Raw genomic sequence first — 21,676 nt, 5'->3', positions numbered from 1 at the left:
GACATCTTGTGGCTAAACCGCAGAATGCCAGTCAAAACATGAATTTACTTCCACACAAACAGTGTTCAAACAATGAGAGCTGTTTCCCCATCTCACAAGTTTGCACACAGGAGGCAGTGAACAGTCCTTGAGCTTGTTTTTTATGTTTTATTAAGGGGTATTTGAACTTGGATGGGGTCAAGTGGTGTATGGAATGCCCAAGGGAACTGCAGCTGAGGACAACTTCTTAGCAACTGTGCACAAGTCTCTATACAGCAAAGAGTTTTCCTGGCGAGCTCTCAAGCCCTCCTGGCATACCACTTCAGACCCCAGATGAATGCTCTGCTTATCCAGCTGCCTGAAGGAATCCCTGGGAAAGGGGACCCAGAATCTGTCTCTTTAAATCAACCATCCCAAATGGGGGCTAGTCAGGCTTCCCAGCCAAATGCCCTCTCCCCTTATCTGGCCCAGAGGATGTAGGACTACTCATTCTTCCTCCCCTGCGAGCTTATTGGGTTGGTGGCTGCCTTCAGGCCTTCTGCTGGGCTGGCTCCTTTCCCAATACACAGGTGGTCCTCTCTCAGGGGACTACTGAGGTCGAGAAATTCTCCTGTCATATTCAGCTTGGAGACAGGCCCCTTCCCACTGAGCCCCCTCCCAGGCACCTGCATCCCAACCTTTCACCTGAACTCTCCTGCTGTTGAGCAGGCTAAGTCACAAGGGCTGCCCTGGCCCCATGCCAAGTCTCCTGCTTGGGGATTGGCCAGAATCTCCTAAGTGTGCAGATCAGCCCCTCCTCACATCACTGCCTTCTACAACCTTCTCAAGTTTCTAGAGTAGGAGAAGGTATTAGAGAATTAATATGCAGAGCCCTCAGCCCTGACCTAAATTTACTCTGGCTGTGTCACACACAGGCTGACTCATCCAGGCCGCTATCAGCCTCTAACAAAAAAAATAGCTCCCCTTAGCTAACTAGAGGGGTGCTACACTAGGAAAGAATGGAAGGGGGGAAGGGGAGGCTGCAGAACTGAAACCTTTAAACAAGGGTGTGAATAAAGTTGGAAAGGGCAGTATCTTTTTTATGAAGCTCAGATCAACCACATGGGGGAATTACCTCCACTAGCAGGAGGAAAGTTCAAAGCAAATCTTAGAAAGCATTTTTTACTGAGAGTAGTTGAGGTCTGTGTAGCGCTTACCCCCAAAGGGGCTGCTGGAAATAACCTAGTTACCTGTTCACAGGCTGCCAGACCCAGATACCAGTTCCAGAGTACACTGATAAACACAGGCTCAGTCTAACAATGTATTTTTGAAGACCTATTGTAGTACTTGAAAGCAAGGCAGGTAGAGAGGTAAGGTTGCAGGATACTCTTAGCACAAAGTTATAAGACCTCATCTTCCTTAATGATCCATGTTCCAACAGTAGGAAAATAGGGGACATCCAGCAATCAGAGACTCTATAAAAGCAGTCCCAGTACACAACAGCAACAGGCATCTACCCTCACAAAGTACTTCCAACCTTGAGTTTCAGGCAAGAGGGTCCTTACCTCTCCAGCCAGGCTTCCACAGGCAGTTTCCTCCAGCAAGGTTTCCTTAATACAGGCTCATTCAGGCCCTCAGCAAAGCACAGGCTGAGGCCTATCAGCAACAGCTCTTCAGTAACACAGGCTGACTCCCTAGGGGAAGGCCCCAGGAGAGAGCGATCTGAACAGATCATCCAAAACGTGTATCTTCTACCCAGCCATGCCTTCTGGGCCAGCTTCCCAGGGGTTGGCTGAGTTCAAATAAATATTCATAACTCAGTGGCTAGACCACCTTCTTCTAGAGGCACGCAGGAGCAAGCAGCCACCAGGAAGACCTCACCAAACCTGAAAAATAAATCCCTACTCAGCTGGATACAGCATAGCCATAAACGAACGTTATCCACCCAAAGGCAGGGCGCCACATCTGGAACAGACAACCAAAGTTGAAGAAACTGGTAAGAAACAATTAAAAACAATTTTTAATTGTTTCTTACCAGTTTCTTCAACTTTGGTTGTCTGTTCCAGATGTGGCGCCCTGCCTTTGGGTGGATAACGTTCGTTTATGGCTATGCTGTATCCAGCTGAGTAGGGATTTATTTTTCAGGTTTGGTGAGGTCTTCCTGGTGGCTGCTTGCTCCTGCGTGCCTCTAGAAGAAGGTGGTCTAGCCACTGAGTTATGAATATTTATTTGAACTCAGCCAACCCCTGGGAAGCTGGCCCAGAAGGCATGGCTGGGTAGAAGATACTACTTGGTTTTTATCTGCTGTCACTCTTCTATGTTTTGATGACAGACTTGTATTTTCTTATGAGAATATATACTTTCCAAATCATAAATGACTGTTACTGTAGTTACTTGTTTCTGTAATTATGTTTTTCCAGGACTCTGGGGACTGGTGAATAATGCTGGCATTAGTGGTCTAATTGCTCCAATTAGTTGGCTGAAAAATGATGACTTTTTAAAACCTTTGAATGTGAATTTACTAGGGATGATCGATGTAACTCTTACATTGCTACCCCTTATCAAACGAGCCCGTGGAAGGATTGTTAATGTTTCCAGCATCCTTGGCAGAATTGCACTTATTCCAGGTGGTTACACCATATCTAAATTCGGTGTGGAGGCATTTTCTGATACCCTAAGGTAATTGGACATCCTGTGTGAAATTCACTATGTTATAGAGCAAAACCTTGTATTTCTGTAGCAGGAAAAAGAAGCCTGAGATCATAAATGGACAGGAAAAAACATAACAATGACAGGGCTCAGCAAAGTAAAATTTTAATTAATATATCAATGAACACAAGAACAATTGCCAAAATTTTGACAACACTGAGTTTTATAGGACATCTGTTTAGCTGATTACATGAAAGTAAAGTTAATAATATAACAAATTAGCTGATGCAAAAATTAATACGCCCTGCAACGAAAACTACTATATCTAATATTTTGTATGACCTCCATGATTTGTAAGTACAGCACCAAGTCTTCTAGGCGTGGAATGAATATTCAAACATCTATCTTTTTTCATTCTTTAAGAACGACCTCTTTTAGAGCCTGGATGCTGGATGGAGAGTGATGCCCAACTTGTCTATTCAGAATTCCCCATAGATGTTCGATTGGGTTCAGATCAGGAGACATACTTGGCCACTGAATCACTTTCACCCTGTTCTTCTTCAGAAATGCAACAGTGGCTTTAGATGTGTGTTTTGGATTATTGTCATGTTGGAAAAGTGCGTAACGACCAAGGGCACAGAAAGATGGTAACCTCTTCTCTTTCATTATAGAGCAGTAAATCTGTGAATTCATGATACCATCAATAAAATGCAGCTCCCTGACACCAGCAGCACTCATACAGCCCCACAGAAGGACACTGCCACCACCATGTTTCACTGTAGGGACCATACATTTTTCTTTGTATTCCTCACCTTTGCAACGCCATACAGTTTTGAAGCTATCAGTTCCAAAAACATTTATCTTGGTCTCATCACTCTAGAGTACACAGTCCCAGTAGTCTACTACTTTTTCAGCATGGACTCTGACAAATTCTAGGTAGGCTTTTTTGTGCATGGGCTTTGGGAGAGGCTTCTTTAACCACTTGCCTACCAGGCACTTATACCCCCTTATTTACCAGGCCAATTTTCAGCTTTCAGCGCTGCCGCACTTTGATTGAACATTGCGCGGTCATGCAACATTGTACCCATATGAAATTTTGATCATTTTTTTCTCACAAATAGAGATTTCTTTTGGTGGTATTTAATCGCCACTGGGCGCTTTACTTTTTGCGCTATAAATAAAAAAAGTGCAAAAAATTTGAAAAAAAAAAAAGTTTCTTTGTTTCTATTATAAAATTTTTCAAACAGGTATTTTTCCTCCTTCACTGATGTGCGTTGATGAGGCAGCACTGATGGGCACTGATAGGCGGCACTGATGGGCACTGATAGGCAGCACTAAAGGGCACTGATAGGCAGTACTAATGAGGTGGCACGGATAGGCGGCACTGATAGACAGCACTAATGAGGTGTCACAGATAGGCGGCACTAATATGCAGCACTGATAGGCGGCACTGATAGGTGACACTGATGATGGGTACTGATAGACGGCACTGACTGGCATCACTGCTGGGCACTGACTGGCGGCACTGACTGGCACAACCCCTGGGCACTGACTGGTGGCACTGACTGGCAGCACTGCTGGGCTGCACTGGTGGGTGGCACTGGTGGGCAGCACTGGTGGGTGGGCACAGGTGGGTGGCACTGGTGGGCACAGGTGGGTGGCACTACTGGGCACAGGTAGGTGGCACTTCTGGGCACAGGTAGGTGGCACTGCAGAGTGGCACAGGTGGGTGCACTGCTGGGCACAGGTGGGTGCACTGCTGGGCACAGGTGGGCGGAGCTAGTGTGCACACTGCTGGGCACAGGTGGGCGGAACTTGCGGGTGGCACTGCTGGGCACCGATCATCAGGGCACTGATCATCAGTGCCCTGATGATCGGTGCCGATCCCCGCTCTGACAACTGCCGGTCCTCGGCAGTACTTTCCTCACGATCTGACAGCGTGAGGAAAGTGCAGCCGAGAACCGGCACTTGCATTTCCCTCTGATCAGCGTGTCATTGGACACCACTGATCACGTGGTAAAAGGCCGCTGTGATTGGCCTTTTACCACATCACGTGATCCGCTGTGTCCTTAGGACACAGCGATCATGGAGATCGCCGGGTGCGCGCCCCCTGGGGCGCGCAGGAGAGCGCGTTCTGGGAGGACGTCATATGACGTCCACTCAGAACTGGCCGGCCGCAGTGTAGCCGTCATTCGGCTATCTGCGGTCGGCAGCTAGTTAATGGACAACACCCATGCATGCCATTTCTCTGCAGTATATGTCGTATTGTGTCACAGGAAACAATAACCCCAGTTTGGCTTTCTACTTCTTTAGCTAACTGCAGCGAACTTGCATGGCAATTTTCTTCAACTCTTCTCATCAGAAGATGCTCCTGTCAAGGCCTGGACCTCTCTGTGAGATGGTTGCAGTTCCATCTTTGTTAAATTTTTGTATCCCTTTTGCTACAGTATTCTGACTGATAAGTAAAGCTTTGCTGATCTTCTTGTAGCCTTCACCTATCTTATGTAAATAAATTATTTTCTTTCTCAGGCCTGGTGACATTTCTCTTCCATGTGGTGCCATTGCTGACAGCATGAAATGGGAAGGGGTTTTATTTGTTAAGTAAGGCCCTTTTATGATCAACTGTCTGCTGGACACCTGTTTAATGAATAATAAGACTTACCTGTAGTGAAATTCTTGTTAAATAGGATTTTGTTGTCTAAAATTTAGCTTTGATCCCAAGACTGTCATTGGGGTGTATTCATTTCTGCATCTAAATGAATTTGTAAGGAAAAATACTTTTTTCTGTGTGCAAAGTAACAAAACTTGTTTGCAAGCAATGGCCCGCTTTTGTGGGAGTATTTTTGTGACGATTGCGGCGTCAGATCCCAGCCCTTCTCACCAAACTCATGACCAAAGGACTAGCCAATCTAAGACCACGCTGTCACATGCGCAACAATGCCACGCCCAGCTGCACCCTGCACAAAGATTTTCCAGCTAATGGACCACAATCTGTTTACTTGCAGCCTGGGAGCAATTGTTACTGGGTCAGGTTAATTATGCAATTAACCCTTCACACTGCCACCACCTCCTTTTTTGTACAGAGAAAGAGGAAACCCGGCAATATCAGAAATAACACTATGATGTTGAATAATCGTCTGTATACCACTGTCACCGCAGGCAGGGTATACAGAAGTTTAAACACACACAGTAGCACTCTTCAGAGACAGGGGTTCTTAGTTTGCATTAGAAACAGTTCAATACTTTCAGAAAGTAAGATTTATTACTAAAAGGTCAAAAGGGTACAATAAAAATATTTACAGAAAACAGACCACATGTCACTCAACAGAGAGGAAGGGGGGTTTGGAGGAGAGAGAGATACAAGATGGAGGGTTTGGAGCAAAATGGATGACCGCGTCCATCTCTGTGTGCATGATTGCTACAATTTTGTAGTATAGTGTCCCATAGAAAATGCTCATTCTGAAAGGAAAGGAAAGATTTTCTGACAAATCTGTTGAGATGTACTCATTTATGCTGAGCACTGTAAGTGTCACTAGATTAAACAGAAACCACAATAGGAAGAAGTAGCAAAGGAACTTTAAATTATAGCACTCAAGGTAAAATTGTCACAGAATATGCAAAAATTATAATTTAAGGATAGAAAAACAGTAAATCTTAAAAGCAAGTGGTGCCCAAGACTAGGACCTTCTATATATTATGTGATCACTCAAAATTGCCAGTGTCACATTTTCATTATAACAGATATCCAATTTCATATGAAGAAATGCAGTCAATGCATTCTGTAGACCAAATCCACTTTGTCAGGACCTGCAGTGAAAGGATTACAATTTTTCTGTAACAAGGTATTGCAGTGGTCTAACATATAACAATAAATATGATTAAATGTGAAAGAATGGTAGCATTTCCACATGGAGCAGCAGAGATAGATAAAACTTTATTCCCGAATACCCACACACTTAAACATACCAGCACAAATTTGTACTTACTGAGGGCACTATTGATACTAGCTAATGAGGTAACAAACTTCCAAAAGTATGAAAACTAGCAAACACTCATTTAGTAGGACATAGGATAAATAAGTCCTATAAAGAAGGAGGTAATACAAGACAAAAGGAAAAATACCCCATAAGAGGAAAATATCAAACAAAAGGAAAAATATCCCACAAATGGAGATGGGCAGGGGTAGATCAAAGATGGCTCATCTTTTTGATGTAAGTAACATCCAATACAAATAAATATTCAAAAACATTTAAGTATATAGTGTGTAATGTTATCCTATTACATCAACATCTATTTCTACATGGCTTATTAAACTAATAAAACCAAAGCTATTTATTGTATTAATAAATATTTATCTAAAATTGAGGCTGTTTGACATGGCAAAGCTCATATTTGGAGCAGAGAATAATTTTAGTATTATTGAAAATGTTAAGAGTGGTGCATAAGATATGCTCATTTTAACCAGGTCAGTGTGTTACTTTCAAATAGTAAATTCATTTGGATTAATTTTTGTTATCAAAGCCACCTCTTCTTACATGGGGATGAACTCTATCAAAGGCAGTAAAGATTAAATCATTTGACAGAACAATAACCATGATTGTAAACAGAGGCTTAACTAAAATCCTGCAATTTTTATTTTTTTTAGTAATGGAGTCACGTGTTTCCCTTTCCCATTTACCTCTGAAAACTATTCCTTCCTGCTATCTTTTTGTCATGTCTCAAATGTTGTTTATGCATTCACAAACCTCCTTAGACCCAGTCTGCCTGGACATTATGGTCACCTGCTGACTTGGCACCATCCAAAGGCAGCTTAATGCTTCAATAAAAAACAGAAGTTGAATCCATCTCAATTTTTCTTCAGCTAATTGCATTACAGAGGATGTTTTGCAGTCTCTTGAAGTGTAAGAAGACAATGACTTTCCTAAGCCGTGTCTCTGAGAATAACTAAAGCTGACTGAGGGAAGAGGAAGTGGGGAGGATCTAGTTAAGGCTAAGCTAACTAGCCCTTAACAGAGGGGACTACAGAGGAAAATATAAAATAAATTGTTAAACAGTTGCAGTGGCCAAAATCTGTCACTGAATGTCAACATACTTCAGAAAAAAATATAACATCATGCAGTTCAATACAAGCCTAAATTTGGTGTAGTTCTCCATCCAGGAGTCAAAGGTGTTTGCATACAGCTGTGGCCAGCAGCTTGTACAAATCAATGAAAGGCTGACAGATGCTGCAGCTGTATGGATGTAACAACACATCCAAAAGGTTGCATATGACAGGGACAGATAAGTGGCCCTGGACGCAGGCAGTGTGTTTTTAATGCTGCTCATCCATCCCTGTATAAATGTTTGGAAATGTAATTGGGAAACTGATCCTGCTAGGAAGGACTCTAAACATCATAGTAAGGCAGCAAATGTCAGCCAGTGTTGAATTTCAGAGCATGCATTTGTGGAACAAGATTTATCTTTGCATCGCTAATCAGTATTTACATTTGTTGCTTAGTATTATACAAACACACACTACATTATGGCCACGCATTAAAGTCCATATTCTGTATCACATGCTATTGTGCATTGTGTAAGGGCAGTGCAATGTTCGCTTTTTTTACTTTTATTGAAATGTCACTTCATTTCATTCTGTGTACTACAGCATTTTTCTGTTGCGCTGCATAAAAATGCAGACATGCTGCATTTTTACACAACACTCTCCTGTAAGGGGGCTTCTGATTGGGCAACTGTTGGCTCCAAATGGCTCAGTCCTTGCTAGTTCAATCCTACTGCAGGCACATACCCATTAACAGGTCCCTCCAGCTCCAGTTCCAGCTCAGTTCTCTGGCTCTCTGGGCACACAGAACACCACAATGGCACCCCAATCTCTGCACAGACTCCGTCTCTCTGGTGCTATCCATAGACACCACAGCAACAGGTCTGTACTCTCTGGTTTCCCGCACTGCCATACCTTGAACTATGCAAAGTAGTCCTGTGCTCTCCTTCCCTGGTGTGCAAGGATTACTGGGCGTTGGAGTACTGCAGTCATTCACCTCCATGGAATAGTGCTCCCCCAGGACTACATGACCCATGATCCTGAGTTGCTGTATCCTCACCCCCTTTCTGCTGATTGGCTCACCATCATTCTGCAGACAACCTCTGCAGGGGGGTTTGGGGAAGAAAGAGGCAATGGCTGGAGAGCACACACAGCCTTTCTGCACCATAGCCAGTAACTCTGTCTTTGCTCACAGTGGCAGAAGAGAAAGAAAGGAGGGAAGCAGGCACAGGAGTTCTCACTCCACTCCTCCTGCTTGCTACACAAGGTGCTTTCTGTAGTATACTAGTCTTTCTTTATGTCCCGCTCTATAGATCTTCCCAGCTGGGCACTTCCAGCTCTTTTTCTTCCAGGATCATTAGTACTCACTCAGAGGGCTTTGACCTCACCCATTAGGCTCTATGCATCCAGCTCACTACTCCTTGCACATCATATCAGAATCAGGACTTCTGCAGCTGCACCTACTCAATACTGTATGGACTGTATCCCCATATTTCTGCCCTGAGTAGTAGTTGACTACATCCACATGGCTAAGGGGTGTTTGGCTCCCATGCCCTATTTGACTAAGGCACTCCCCTCCTGGCATCTATATGGGCACTAACTGCACCCATTACATCGTTAAGGAGGGATTTCTTCAAAAGGGAGCTATCACTTCCTTTCAACCATACTACGGGAAAAGAGCCATCTAGTGGCCAGCCAGCTAACTGAACCTGCTAACACGTTTCAACACACATGTAGGGTATGAAAGGGGCACAAAGAGCACAATTGTTTTCTATGTGTCCTTGCATGGAGCCTGCATTGATCTGTGCAGCTCAAAGCACCTAGTGTGAACAAGCCTTTATTATACAGTTATAAGCAGGTGTATAAAGCAAACATCTGAGTGCATCTCTCACCAAACAGACTGCAATAACCTTAATATCTCTAAGAACTTTTTGTTTTTGTCTGTGTCCCCCCGTTTGGGAGATTCACCACTGTTTTTACAGGTGGCTGTAGCAATCGTGCACACAGAGATGGATGCGGTCATCCATTTTGCTCCAACCCTCCATCTTGTATTTCTCTCTCCCTCTTCCCTCATCCCCCCTCCCTCTCTGTTGAGTGACATGTGGTCTGTTTGGTGCAGAGATCAAAGGCAGCAAATTCATTAGGAGGGCATCATGGTTATAAACCCCAATTAGCCTGGCCCCCCTATGTCTGCGAGACTCTTGCTGGAAAAGGATCGGAAAGATAAACCGTAAAAACAGACATCACATTCAAGATCCACTTTCCCTTATGACTACATATCTTGGAATATGAGAAACTTACATAAAAACCAGGCATCTATTCAGACCAGTCACTTTAATACAAGTCGTCTGATATATTACACCCACATCTGACATCTACAGGAGAGCAGAAAATGATATCTGGAAAAAAATGGTGGATATACGAGCGCTAGGGTAGCATAAAGTATAAAGTCAGCCGCCAGCATATAAAGGAAATACCTGAATCCTCTAGTGTATAGTGCAATAATTGAAAAGAATGCAGCGCTTCATATTGAAGATAAACATGACATAAAATACAATAAAAAGATGAGTAAAAGTCTTAAGAAGTGCAACGTGGCATTCGTGATTCCTTAGATGGTTATTTAAAATAACGTGACTTCCGTGGTTCATGAGAAGTGAGTATATAATGTACTAACCAGATAGCACATGTTAATGTGCGTTGGAGTAAATAAGACCTACTCCAGAGGTACTCTGGGAACCGGAACTCTGCAAACAGGTGATGTCGTCAGGTGGGGTTGAGACACCAGATGTCATCCGACCAGTGCAGATATCCTCATTCCAGTATAATGTATGGTCACCACATAAGGTACATCATGCAATATGGATTTCGGCCACCAGGGGGATCATGCACATGGGTGTACGTCTCCTACCATGGATCACCTTAATGGGGGGTGGGGGGCTCGCAGGTTCCAAAAAATGAGCCCAGAGAGAAAGGAAACTCCAATAGTGTAGTATTTATTATAGCAGCAGGAGTTACAATTGCAAGCAGATATAGAATTGTGAAAACAAAAAACAACTAGCACTTACATCCAGATATGGTAAGGTAGCATATGGGTCATAAATCCTTGTACAGAGGGGTCTCCCAGACGCGTTTCGAGTACATACTCATTATCAGAGGGCCACGTTGCACTTGATATCTCCTTAACCATCCCAGCAGGTATGTCATATTTCATATCTAGACCTTCAGCAGATGATTCTGTGTATTAATCTACCCGTGGTTGGAATGTTACATGTACCTAGGGAAACTTATTGACCATAGTACAATTTGGGAGGGCTTTGGTCAGAGCCTGAGCTCCCCGCCTACAGCTCCCTCCCCAAATGAGGCGATTGGTTCTCCGCTTCAGAGAGACACCCTGCTAAGTTCCTAGAAAAATGCTGTTATGCTTGAAGCTAAGCTAAACTAAGCTAAGCTGAGTTGAGCTAAGTTGAAGAAATCTCCCTTTTAACATCAGGAACCAACTTTGGGAGATAAGGCGCCCTTCTGCTCTGAAACTTGAAAGCTGCTTAAACCAGGACTTTTGGCAAGTACTTTATCTATCTAAATTCCTTTCTCTTATCTCTTTGCTGTGTTATTGCTCTCTGTATATTTATATATAATGGCTACATCTTTTTCTGTAAATATTTTTATTGCACCCTTTTGACCTTTTAGTAATAAATCTTACTTTCGGAAAGTGTTGAACTGTTTCTAAAGCTCTTTAATGCAAACTAAGAACCCCTGTCTCTGAAGAGCGCTAATGTGTGTTTTAAACGTCTGCATACATCTGTCTGCGGTGACATTGTGTATCCAAATGATTATTCAATCATCATAGTATTATTGCTGATATTGCCGAGTTTCCTCTTTCTCTGTACAAAAAAGGAGGTGGTGGCAGTGTGAAGGGTTAATTGCATAATTAACCTGACCCAGTAACAATCATTCTCAGGCTGCAGGCTGTGGTCCATTAGCTGGAAAATCTTTGTGCAGGGTGCAGCTGGGCGTGGTATTGTTAAGCACGTGAGAGCACGGTTTTAAATTGGCTAGTCCTTCGGTCATGAGTTTGGTGAAAAGGGCTGGGGTCTGATACCACGATCATCACAGTGGCCATTGCCACCAAACCAAAAACCAGAAACCCAAACATTTCAGAGTGTGGGAAGTCCTCCCTCAGCTGGGACATGTGACCAGAGCCAAGATGGAGATAAGAATCCTTCCTCCACCTGAACTGCCATTGCCTGTCTCTGCATTCTGATAGGTAGCAGGAAGGACAGCTGCAAGTGCTTTTGCTATGCAGTGACTACATTAGCTGCAGCACTATGGATACTCTGGGGGGGAGGTTAGGCTGTATTCCCCCACCCCAAAATCCTCTCTATACCCCCCTTCACGTCACTTCATCTACACCCCTGGTCCCTAGAACAAGGTAAAGGGGAAAGCTTTCAATAGGGATACTTGTTCCAGGGACAGGTGTCCAATAGGAGAATTTCCCCCTCTCTGGGACAGGAAGTGAAGGAAATATCCCCAGTACTACACATAACAAAAAATAATAACCTGTCAGGGGTTAAAACTCTTCCTTATTCTACCCAAAACTAGAAAGAAAAGATTTGGCAATACATACTTTAAACTGATATGACATATTTTTTATGTGGGTCCCCATCTCCTGCCAGATTCAGACCATGTCTATAACTTAACATTATCACACTAGCAATTAAGTTTGTCACTCAAATGCTTGAAACTCCTGTTAGTTAGAAAAACTCCAACAGGCAAAGGAGAAGCATCTACAGTTTTCACGTACATGCACTGGTAGATGATTGGGAGGTATTTGCTATGTGTGGGCTGAGCAACACCTGAAAACATCATTGTTACTAAACACATTTTGTTTTTGAGTGGTAGAAAATCCCAACCTGTTATTTTCCAGGGAACTAGCAATCAACCAAGTTAGATTTTCTTTAGTTGGAGTATCAAAGATCATAGGGTCGAGAGGGAAGAAGAGATTGCAAAATAGAATTGCTCTGTGTTAGGGCTGTTGCCTCATCCCTTTAGAACACATTTGAATGTGGCTAAAGTTAAAGTGGTATTAATGCCAAAACCATAAATGTATTCTGTTGCAGCTTACTTATTCTTAAATGTGGCAGCTGCATAATTTTTTTTTCCTTAATTTTCACGCATTGGTCTGACCAGTAAGGGTTCATGTACACTGCAGCAGATAAACTGATGTTCAGGAGCTTTTCTGCATTTTTTAAGCAGCCCCTGAACTCTCCCTAATGTTTTCCTATGTATCCATGTACACTTTGTCCTTTACAGGCAGTTGAGTTTACAGTCGTTTTTTTGAACACACCAAACTTGCGATCAGAAGTAGATTTTATCAGCGTTTTAAACGGCAAACGCTTGTAAATGCGGCTAACCGTGTTTATAAGCGTTTGCGTTTAGAAGCGTTTTTTAACTGTTCCATATCCAGATGCTGTCCAGAGCCTTTTTTCATCATCAGAAATGCATGCAAAGTGTTTTCCATGTATTCAAATAGACCTAGTACACCAGCGTAGTCAGTTCCATGTTTTGCATGAAGGAAAAAATGGTAGAATGTGCTGCATTATGCTCATTATGGGATCCATAGTGAATACAACCAGAAAAGTCAAGTAATCCCAACAAATACGGCTCTCTCTGCTTTTGCTCTCTCTATTTCTTTCAAAATGTCTGAAATAGTTAATTTTTTACTGTTTTTCAGTGCATTCTGGGCATTTTGGAAGGTCTCCTGATGTTATCTTTAAAAAACGCTTCTAAACACAAATGCACATAAATGCGGTATGCAAACTCGGCTAAACAGATGTTTTTTAACTTACGTTTTCCAGCGGTCAGTTTCCATCGTTCAGACGTCCCGTGTACATGGAACCTTAGTCTGTTATGTTTCAACTTCCTTTAACAGGCCAAGCTGTCCAGCAAAAGTGGCAATTAGAGTGTTGAAACAAACTCATTTACTACTGACGGGCTACTTACCATGATCAGCTTTTATTCATTGCTGTAAAACCTTTGTTCTGTTTCAAGCACCACTTTATGAATTGACATGCCTTCTTTAGATATGGGTCTGTCTGGCCAGTATGTTCATCTGTTGAACAAGAACCCTTCACATTTAATCCGATCTAGTTTTACTGCCGTGCATGGGATGTTCACTTGTCATTTGGTGTGTAAAGACAATAATCTCCTCAGCCTTATGCCTGCTGTGAAGCCTGGTAGCTTACTGAGAGAACATGAAGAAGGGAGGGGTCTAACTAGCTCCAACATACAGGGAAACAGGATTATACCAATAGCAATTATAGAAATAATAAGTCGAAATTACACTGAATTGCCTTAGCTGTCACCACAAAGATATTAATAAATACATAACACAATCTATGCAACAGTTCTGGGTACACAAAAGGGAGATTTACTAAAACTGGTGCAGTCCGAATCTGGTGCAGCTGTGCATGGTAGCCCAGGGGTGTATTTACCACAAGGCAAACAAGGCATTTGACTAGGGCGGCATTTTTCAGGGGGGCAGCAATATTTTTCAGGGGGGCGGCGCTGTCCCCAAAAAGAAGGAAAGGAAGAAGGGACTCATACGGCATGGGGACAAGGTGGGATCTGAGAGAGGCTGTGGCTGCTTGTTGGTGTATGGAGAGCCTGAAGCTTGTTCCCGGGGATGTCCAGAGCTGTGAATGTGAGTGTCTTCTCTCTTGTCGGGGTTGGGGGTTGCCAGTGTATGGGGGGCGGTGGTAGTGTAAGGCACTCTCGGCTGGGGGTGCTGGGATGTTGTTGGTCAATGGGGGAGCCAATTTTTGTGTTGCCTAGGGCAGCATGAATCCTAAATACACCACTGTGGTAGCCAATCAGTTTCCAACATTAACATTGTTCAGTTAATCTTTGACAATAAAACCTAGAAGCTGATTGGTTTCTATGCAGAGCTGCACCAGATTTTGCACCATGCAGTTTTTGTAAATAACCCCCAGAGTGTTTCAGAGCAGCTTTTATCCCAAAAGGAAGAAAAAACTGTCACTGTAACTGTGACGGAAGGTAGGCAGGACAGATCACACAGAGTAGATGGCAAACGCACAAAGCTTTACTGAGGCAAAAGATGACAGTCACTGAAGAGGGGAGTTCGCAGGGAGGGTGAATATGCTAGTAAAGGGCGGCAAGGAGGGGCCAATACACTTAAAGTCCAACACCGAGAGACAAGGAAGAGTCTCTGTAGCAATTGTAATCCAACGGGGGATGATGTGAGTCTCTGTAGCAATTGTAACCCAACGGGGGGGGGGGGTCAGCACAGGAACAGTTCAAGTGAAGCAGGGAGAGAGCATGTACTCACGGATCCGACAGGGTGCCTGATCTCTCACTGGGGGTCTCTGGATCTCTGGCAGCTGGAAGGCAACTCGCAATCTCTCCCCTAGGCTGGTGGTCTCTGGATCCCTGGCAGTTAGCAGGCAGTCCCGCACACTCTCCCCTAGGCTGGGGGTCCCTGGATCTCTTGCAGCTGGCAGGCAGTGGCTGGGGGTCTCTGGATCCCTGGCGGCTTGTAGGCAGTCTTCCCCTGCTCTGGGGATCTCTGGATCCCTGGTGGCTTGCAGGCAGTCTTCCCCTGCTCTGGGGGTCTCTGGATCCCTGGTGGCTAGCAGGCAGTCTTCCCCTGCTCTGGGGGGGTTCTTAGGCAGGCTTGGGTCTCTGCAGGGTTTGGCCACGAAGGTCCCGCCGCAGCTGGGGCTCTTGCAGTGGCTGCACAGCAGTGAATACCACGGGAGCGCCCGGCATCAGCTTCTTAAGCTGATGTCGGACACCCCCTGGTCGCCTAGGCAACCGGGGCGGGCCGGAGCTGGCGTGCCTCCTTGCCCGGCAATGAGGCACGCTCCCTGGACAGGGGCCACACCTCTGTGAATGCGGCCTTTGTTCAGGGACATCCGCAAGCGCGGGAAACTTCCCATGCCCGCGCTGCAGATGTCAGGGCTCACGCGGCACCAGCCTGTCGCCGCAATGCCTTTCATCTCTGCAGGAGGTGAGAGGGGCCACACCTCCTGTCCTGAGGCTCTGCTTCAAAGGGCCGCGCCGGGACAGCAGGGGGGCCTGAGGGGAAGGACAAGGGATGGCAGGGACAGCAGAGACAGCAGGGGGGCCTGAGGGGAAGGATGAGGGATGGCAGGGACAGCAGAGACAGCAGGGGGGCCTGAGAGGGGGAAGCAGCTGTGACAGTAAATGCTTAAAAAGTGGTAGCCACAATTGGACTTTAATCTAAAGGCTCAAGGTTTTTTACCTTCATGTATTCTATGTATAAAGGTAAAAAAACTTCTGTGTGCAGCATCCCCCCATCCTTACCTGAGCCCCCTCTGTTCCAGCGGCGTTCAAGTGCCTCTGCTGTCTGGGGGGCACTGTTTGACTAGGAGGAGTCAGGAGCGCTGGAGGGGACCCGGAAATAAGAGGATCAGGGCTGCTCTGTGCAAAATCACTGCACAGAACAGGTAAGTATACACATGTTTGTAATTAAAAAAAAAAAAATAAAACAAAGCTTTAGTGTCACTTTAAGATAGCCATACACTAGTAGAATTTTTTTTTCTAAGAACGTTAGTTCGATTTAGCTAATTATCAGCGTCAAATCAATGTTTATTTGTATCTACAGTGACGAGAAAATTTGAATGCATAGAATAGAAATTTTTAATGAATTTCTAACTGTGAATGTGGTTTTTGTTTGAGGGAAGTCCATTCACTCCAAGAATATATGTTAAAAGCAATTTTTTTTCAAGTTCTTCGGAATGACATTCACTGTGTCATTGCATGTACTGATGAGAATTTTCATACAAATGTTAATTCGTACCAGCTTTATTAATTTCTCTCTAAATCTACTAGTGAATCTAACACTACCCTATCCCTAGATTGACAATGCTGCTGTCTCCATTGCTCCTCCATCCAGAGTGGAGACACCCTCAAATAAAAAGTGTTACTAGCCAACTAACCTAATGAAAACCTCTTCAAAAAGATGCAACACATCAGAATTTTAACATGGTGCACTGAAATACTCACATGGTTAATGTATGTGCAATATGGTAACCTAACCTATTTTTACTTGGGTACCCCTTCCTTGGCAGCCAACTTCAATAAATGTTAATACCCTTCCCCTGGGGCAGAGTTAGGGATGGGGTTACTAGTGGCATGCTGAAATGTAGAAGTGGTTGCTGCATGCACTATTGCAATAGTGCCAATGGTTGTGGCACACCATTAATATACATTCTGTACAATTACAATTATCATTGATTCACCGTGTAATGTTACTTACTGACTACAGCAGGAACACTCTGTCTTGGCTCCCCTCCAGGCTCTCCCCCTGCCAGCCTTCCAAGCAGCCAGGACTCCTCTGGACGCTGAGCACTGCTTGCAACTACAAAAACAATTCTAATACACATCAATCAGGCCAGCTAGCCCAACAATGAACAGTACAAATCTAGGAAGCTGGACAATATCACTTCCTTTTCACCCTCATTACAGAAGATTCTGATGTTCCTTACCATTGCCCCACAGCCTTTTTCCTCCATTAGCACAATTTTTTTGCACACTCTCCAAAAGTACTGCCGCATAACTCAATTTGGGACTCAATGCGCTAGAACATAAATCAGTTGTAGTTCATTGGCGTGTCATTTATGCCCAAGTGGAGGCATACAGTGCCTTGAAAAAGTATCTATACCCCTTTAAATTTTCATAATTTCAACCTTATCCCTGACCTGTCTGGTGTGTTCATGATGCTGTTTGTTTATCAATGTTTTCTAACAAACCTCTGAGGGCTTCACAGAACAGCTGTATTTAAACTGAGATTAAATTACAAACTGGAGGACTTTATTTACTAATTAGGTGATGTCTGAAGACAATTGGCTCCACTAGACTTTAGTGAGGGGTATCAGAATAAAGGGGGCTGAATACAAATCCACCCACGCTTTTCAGATATTTATTTGTAAAACAATTTGAAAACCATTTGTCATTTTCCTTCCACTTCACAATTATGTGCCACTTTGTGTTAGTCTGTAACATAAAATCCCAATAAAATACATTTACGTTTTTGGTTGTAACAAGACAAAATGTGGAAAATTTTAAGAGGCATATATACTTTTTAAAGGCACTGTATATATTACTTTGTATTTCATTTTATAAAGCCTTAAAAGTTTTTATCTCTCACTCTCACATATAATGAAGCAAATGTTAGTTAACTTAAATAGTCATGTCTAATCTCCACTGAACAGCTTCAGGAAAGTATAGCAGCAGCCACACTTGCGCTCCCAACTGCATTGAAACAGTTTCTGTAAGGGCTTGCTTACACCAAGTCCACTGAGCTGTGTTTGATCTGCATGGATCAATGTAAGGGTATATAGGAGACTATTGTTTCCTATGTGTGTAATACTAACCATACACTAGTCAAAAAAATCGTTTGATCACGTTTTCGAATAATGAACTCTTGGTCGTGAGAGCAAACGATATTTCCATCATGTAATGACTGAATTTTGAACCATAAATCGTTCAATGGACATAAATGAATCAGTTTCTCTAATGTTTTGTCACATATGCGCAGTGCAAACAGTTCAATTCTTAACAGGCAAGAAACACATTAACCTTTCAATTTATTGTTCACCATTTATCAGCAGAAGTTTTCCAACCTCTTTCTTAGATTTTTTAGCTCAAAAAAAGTTCAAAACTGATTTTCTATTTGTGGCCATTAACAAATTGTCCAAATGATATATTTTTGAATGGTTTTTCGTCTAGTGTATGGGCATGATGAGACAGGTGCAGTTAGCCTTACCACCTGTAGATGACCTCCTGCCATTATTGCATGGGAAGGGGAAGTCTTATAAATGGACTGATCCTCAGGGGTGTCCAACCTGCAGCCCACAGGCCACATGAGGCCCTAGATGGCAATGAATGTGACCCAACACAAAATTGTAAACTTAAAAATGTGTTTTTTTTGTTTTTTTATAAAAATGCATTTACACTTAGCGAACACAAATTTGAAGTGTCTCTTTACTGGACTATTATAAGTTTTATCTTCCCAAAGAAAAATCTCTCACTCTTCACAATCATGTCTTTTTGGCAACACCTATATTTGTGAGCCACTATTTTCAAGTTTGAAGAACACAAAGGGCAAAATCAGAAACAAAAAATCTGATGAGCATCTTAAGAATGCATTGAGAATTGCTACTACATCCATCAAACCAGATATTGATGGGTTAGCTTGTCAAAAACAATGTCAAATATTACACTGGTTTTATATATCCCTCTTTTACATTTATAATAAAAAATATCATAAAAAAATTAAGTTTTATTTCTCAGTACATTATCTATATCTGTATTAACTTGTGATCTTGCTTAGTTTTGATGTTTGTGCTTGGGACATCCATTATGTTTTGTTAGCTCAATTTAGTGGGTGAAAAACACTTTCCAACTCTGGGCAAGATATGGAAGTGTGAAGGTCTGTACCAGGGGTAGGCTGACCATTTGGAAACTCGGGCACTGCCCGAGGGCCCGGGGTCAGTAGGGGGCCCCATGAGATGCCCCTGGTACCTTTTTCATAGGCTTTTTTGAGTTTGGGCAAGGACACAGAGGCCCCATGATCCCCTATTGCCCGGGGGCCCCATGAGTTGTCAGTCTGCCCCTGGTCTGTACTTCATCTAGTGGCTGTGATTCTGCTGATAAATCTCAAGTTGGGGGGGGTTGGGATACTTATAAGAATGTAAAGAATAGCCGCACATTGGTAACACATTTATAACATTCATCACCTGTCATATGTTTGCTATATACACTACACCTATATTACAGTGAAGTCCCACCTACCGTGGCATCCTGGGAGTTGGGCTACTGACAAATTGGTTTGGTCTGGAAAAAGACAGGTTTATAACAGCAGTCAAAAAGGAGGTGTGTGTATTTCTTTCCCTTCATTTCTTTTCTCTAGAAATAACAGAATATAGTTACTTTTAATATTTTTATTTTGTTATTATGCAGATTCAAAAATGTCCATTAGAGTATGCAACTTCTCAACTTTTAAAGATGCAGGTGGATGCTTTTAGCGCCTTAATATATAAGAAATAGATGTGTCACATTTCTCTTTACTCTGTATAAGCCAGATGGATCAGCTTTCATCATGTTTTTATGTTTGGAACCATTAACACATGTCTGAACATTTTATTTGTTAGACCTCTACATTAAACCAATATCAGACCTGTTTTTCCAAATGTGGGATCGATGTGACCTATTGTATGATGTTGTATATATTGTTTTTTCTTTCAGACGGGAAGTTGTAGATTTTGGTATTAAAGTTTCCATAGTTGAGCCAGGAGGTTTCAGTACTGCTATTATGGATTTGACTTTGTATAAGAAGAATTTACAGGAAAAATGGGAGACTCTGCCAGCAGAGACCAAGAAGAGTTATGGAGAGCAGTACATAACGAAACGTAAGATTATTAAAATGTATTCTTCACTATCACTAAGGTTAGCCTTAACAGATGTATTCAATGAAAAGAAGACTATAATTATCTAAAATCTGGTTGCTATGGGATACTGCATTTTTCACATATATGCATGTAAAGTTTTTTTACGCTCAAACAGCAGGTTGAACTAAAAAAAACTTTGGAGATCCTTGCATCCACACAAATAATGGACACTATTGTAAAGGGGAACGCTGGTTTTCCAGCATGACTGTTTGACAGAAGTTGGTCATTAGATCCTGCTGAACCAGCTTACTTTTCGTACTTTCATACCCATCTTAGGTCTGTTGTGGTTGGAAATGATAAAGTGCTGGAAAACTCAACCACTCATTGCAAGGCCTTTTACGTTAGTGCAAGTACAGAAGCACACCTTTTCATTTATTGCAAGTACAGGAGCTCATTTTCTTTTATGCTTCACAGCTTTATGGTGACCTTATCACCATTCATTGCACTTTCTCTCATTCCCTTCCTCACATCTCTCCCTTGACACAATCCCAAACCATTTTTTGTGTATAATACAATCCGCCGAGGTAGGTGTGACAACTGACCTGAAACAGAACAGGGTGTTTGGGCAGGCAAATTTTCTGTAGTTGCTCTTTCACAGGCAGGGCTGTGGATAAGGGGGTACCATCCAGCTGGGGCCCAGGCAGCTGGGTCAATTGGATGTGGACAGGGAAGTTGATTTGCACAGCTGGTGGGGGGGGGGGGGGGAATTACTGGAACCAATTCCCTGCTCTCTCTGCAACAGCTAAAAGCTGGATTCTTCTCCTCTCCCTCCCGCTGGCTTTCAGCTGCTGCAAAGGGAGCCATGCAGGGAATCAGTTCCAGTAACTGCCTCCCACCACACCCATCATCCTCCCTGTGCACCATACATTTCCCCCTGCTGCCCAGGCCCCCCTGTGTGCCCCCACTCCCTATGTGCTGCCGGCTTCCCTCCTCTCCTTTCTACCAGCAGCGACAGGCACACAATAGGATCCTTCAGGATGGAGAGGGTAGAAGGTCCAGTAAATATTTCACATTTACAAGCCCCTTCCTTTCCTGAATGAACACGAGTACCAATCACTTACTGTGTTCATTCATAACTGAAGCATAGTAATAAGTGTTTTTTTTGGGGGGGTGGGGGCCCTGTCAGGGTGGCTGTATGGGGCCCAGTGGTTTCTAACAGCAGCCCTGTCCACAGGTGAGTGATGATTCGACCTCAGAGTATATCTTTTAAAGAGTTCAAGCCCTGCCCCCTCACCCCATGCCCAAATAGCCAATCCTCTTGTACCACTCAAACTCATAAATTCTGACCACATCCAAACACTGAGCCATACTCCCTGCAGTCGAGGCTTACTTTCCCTATGGGCGCAAGGGGCGTTCATTCTTCTCCTAGGCAAGATTCGTGTAGCCATGTGGTGTTGCCACATCAAACATCTTAAAAGGCTGCAGGTCATGAAGCTCTGCAAGATTTCACTTCTACATAGATGTCACCTGGGATGTGATGTGGATATCCGTGGAGACCGTGGATGTCCAAAGATATGTCACTTTCCTCTAGGTACGTAAT

The 21,676-nt window shown here is 43.3% G+C and overlaps 1 protein-coding gene across 1 annotated transcript in view; it reads left to right on the top strand.

Moving 5' to 3' along the window:
* Positions 1-21,676, top strand: part of LOC149473373 (17-beta-hydroxysteroid dehydrogenase type 6-like) — a 49,161-nt gene that overhangs the window by 14,949 nt on the left and 12,536 nt on the right. Inside the window, exons 3-4 of the mRNA XM_089680919.1 lie at positions 2,379-2,637; positions 19,934-20,097. Coding sequence (XP_089537045.1) covers positions 2,379-2,637; positions 19,934-20,097 — 423 coding nt within the window. The remainder of the gene's footprint in view (positions 1-2,378; positions 2,638-19,933; positions 20,098-21,676) is intronic.

The sequence above is a fragment of the Staurois parvus genome, unplaced genomic scaffold, assembly GCF_062004578.1.
Source record: "Staurois parvus isolate SC_StPar_1 unplaced genomic scaffold, SC_StPar_1.0 ptg000017l, whole genome shotgun sequence".
In the NCBI taxonomy this organism is placed as follows: Eukaryota; Metazoa; Chordata; class Amphibia; order Anura; family Ranidae; genus Staurois; species Staurois parvus.
This window is presented reverse-complemented; position numbering and strand designations above follow the sequence as displayed.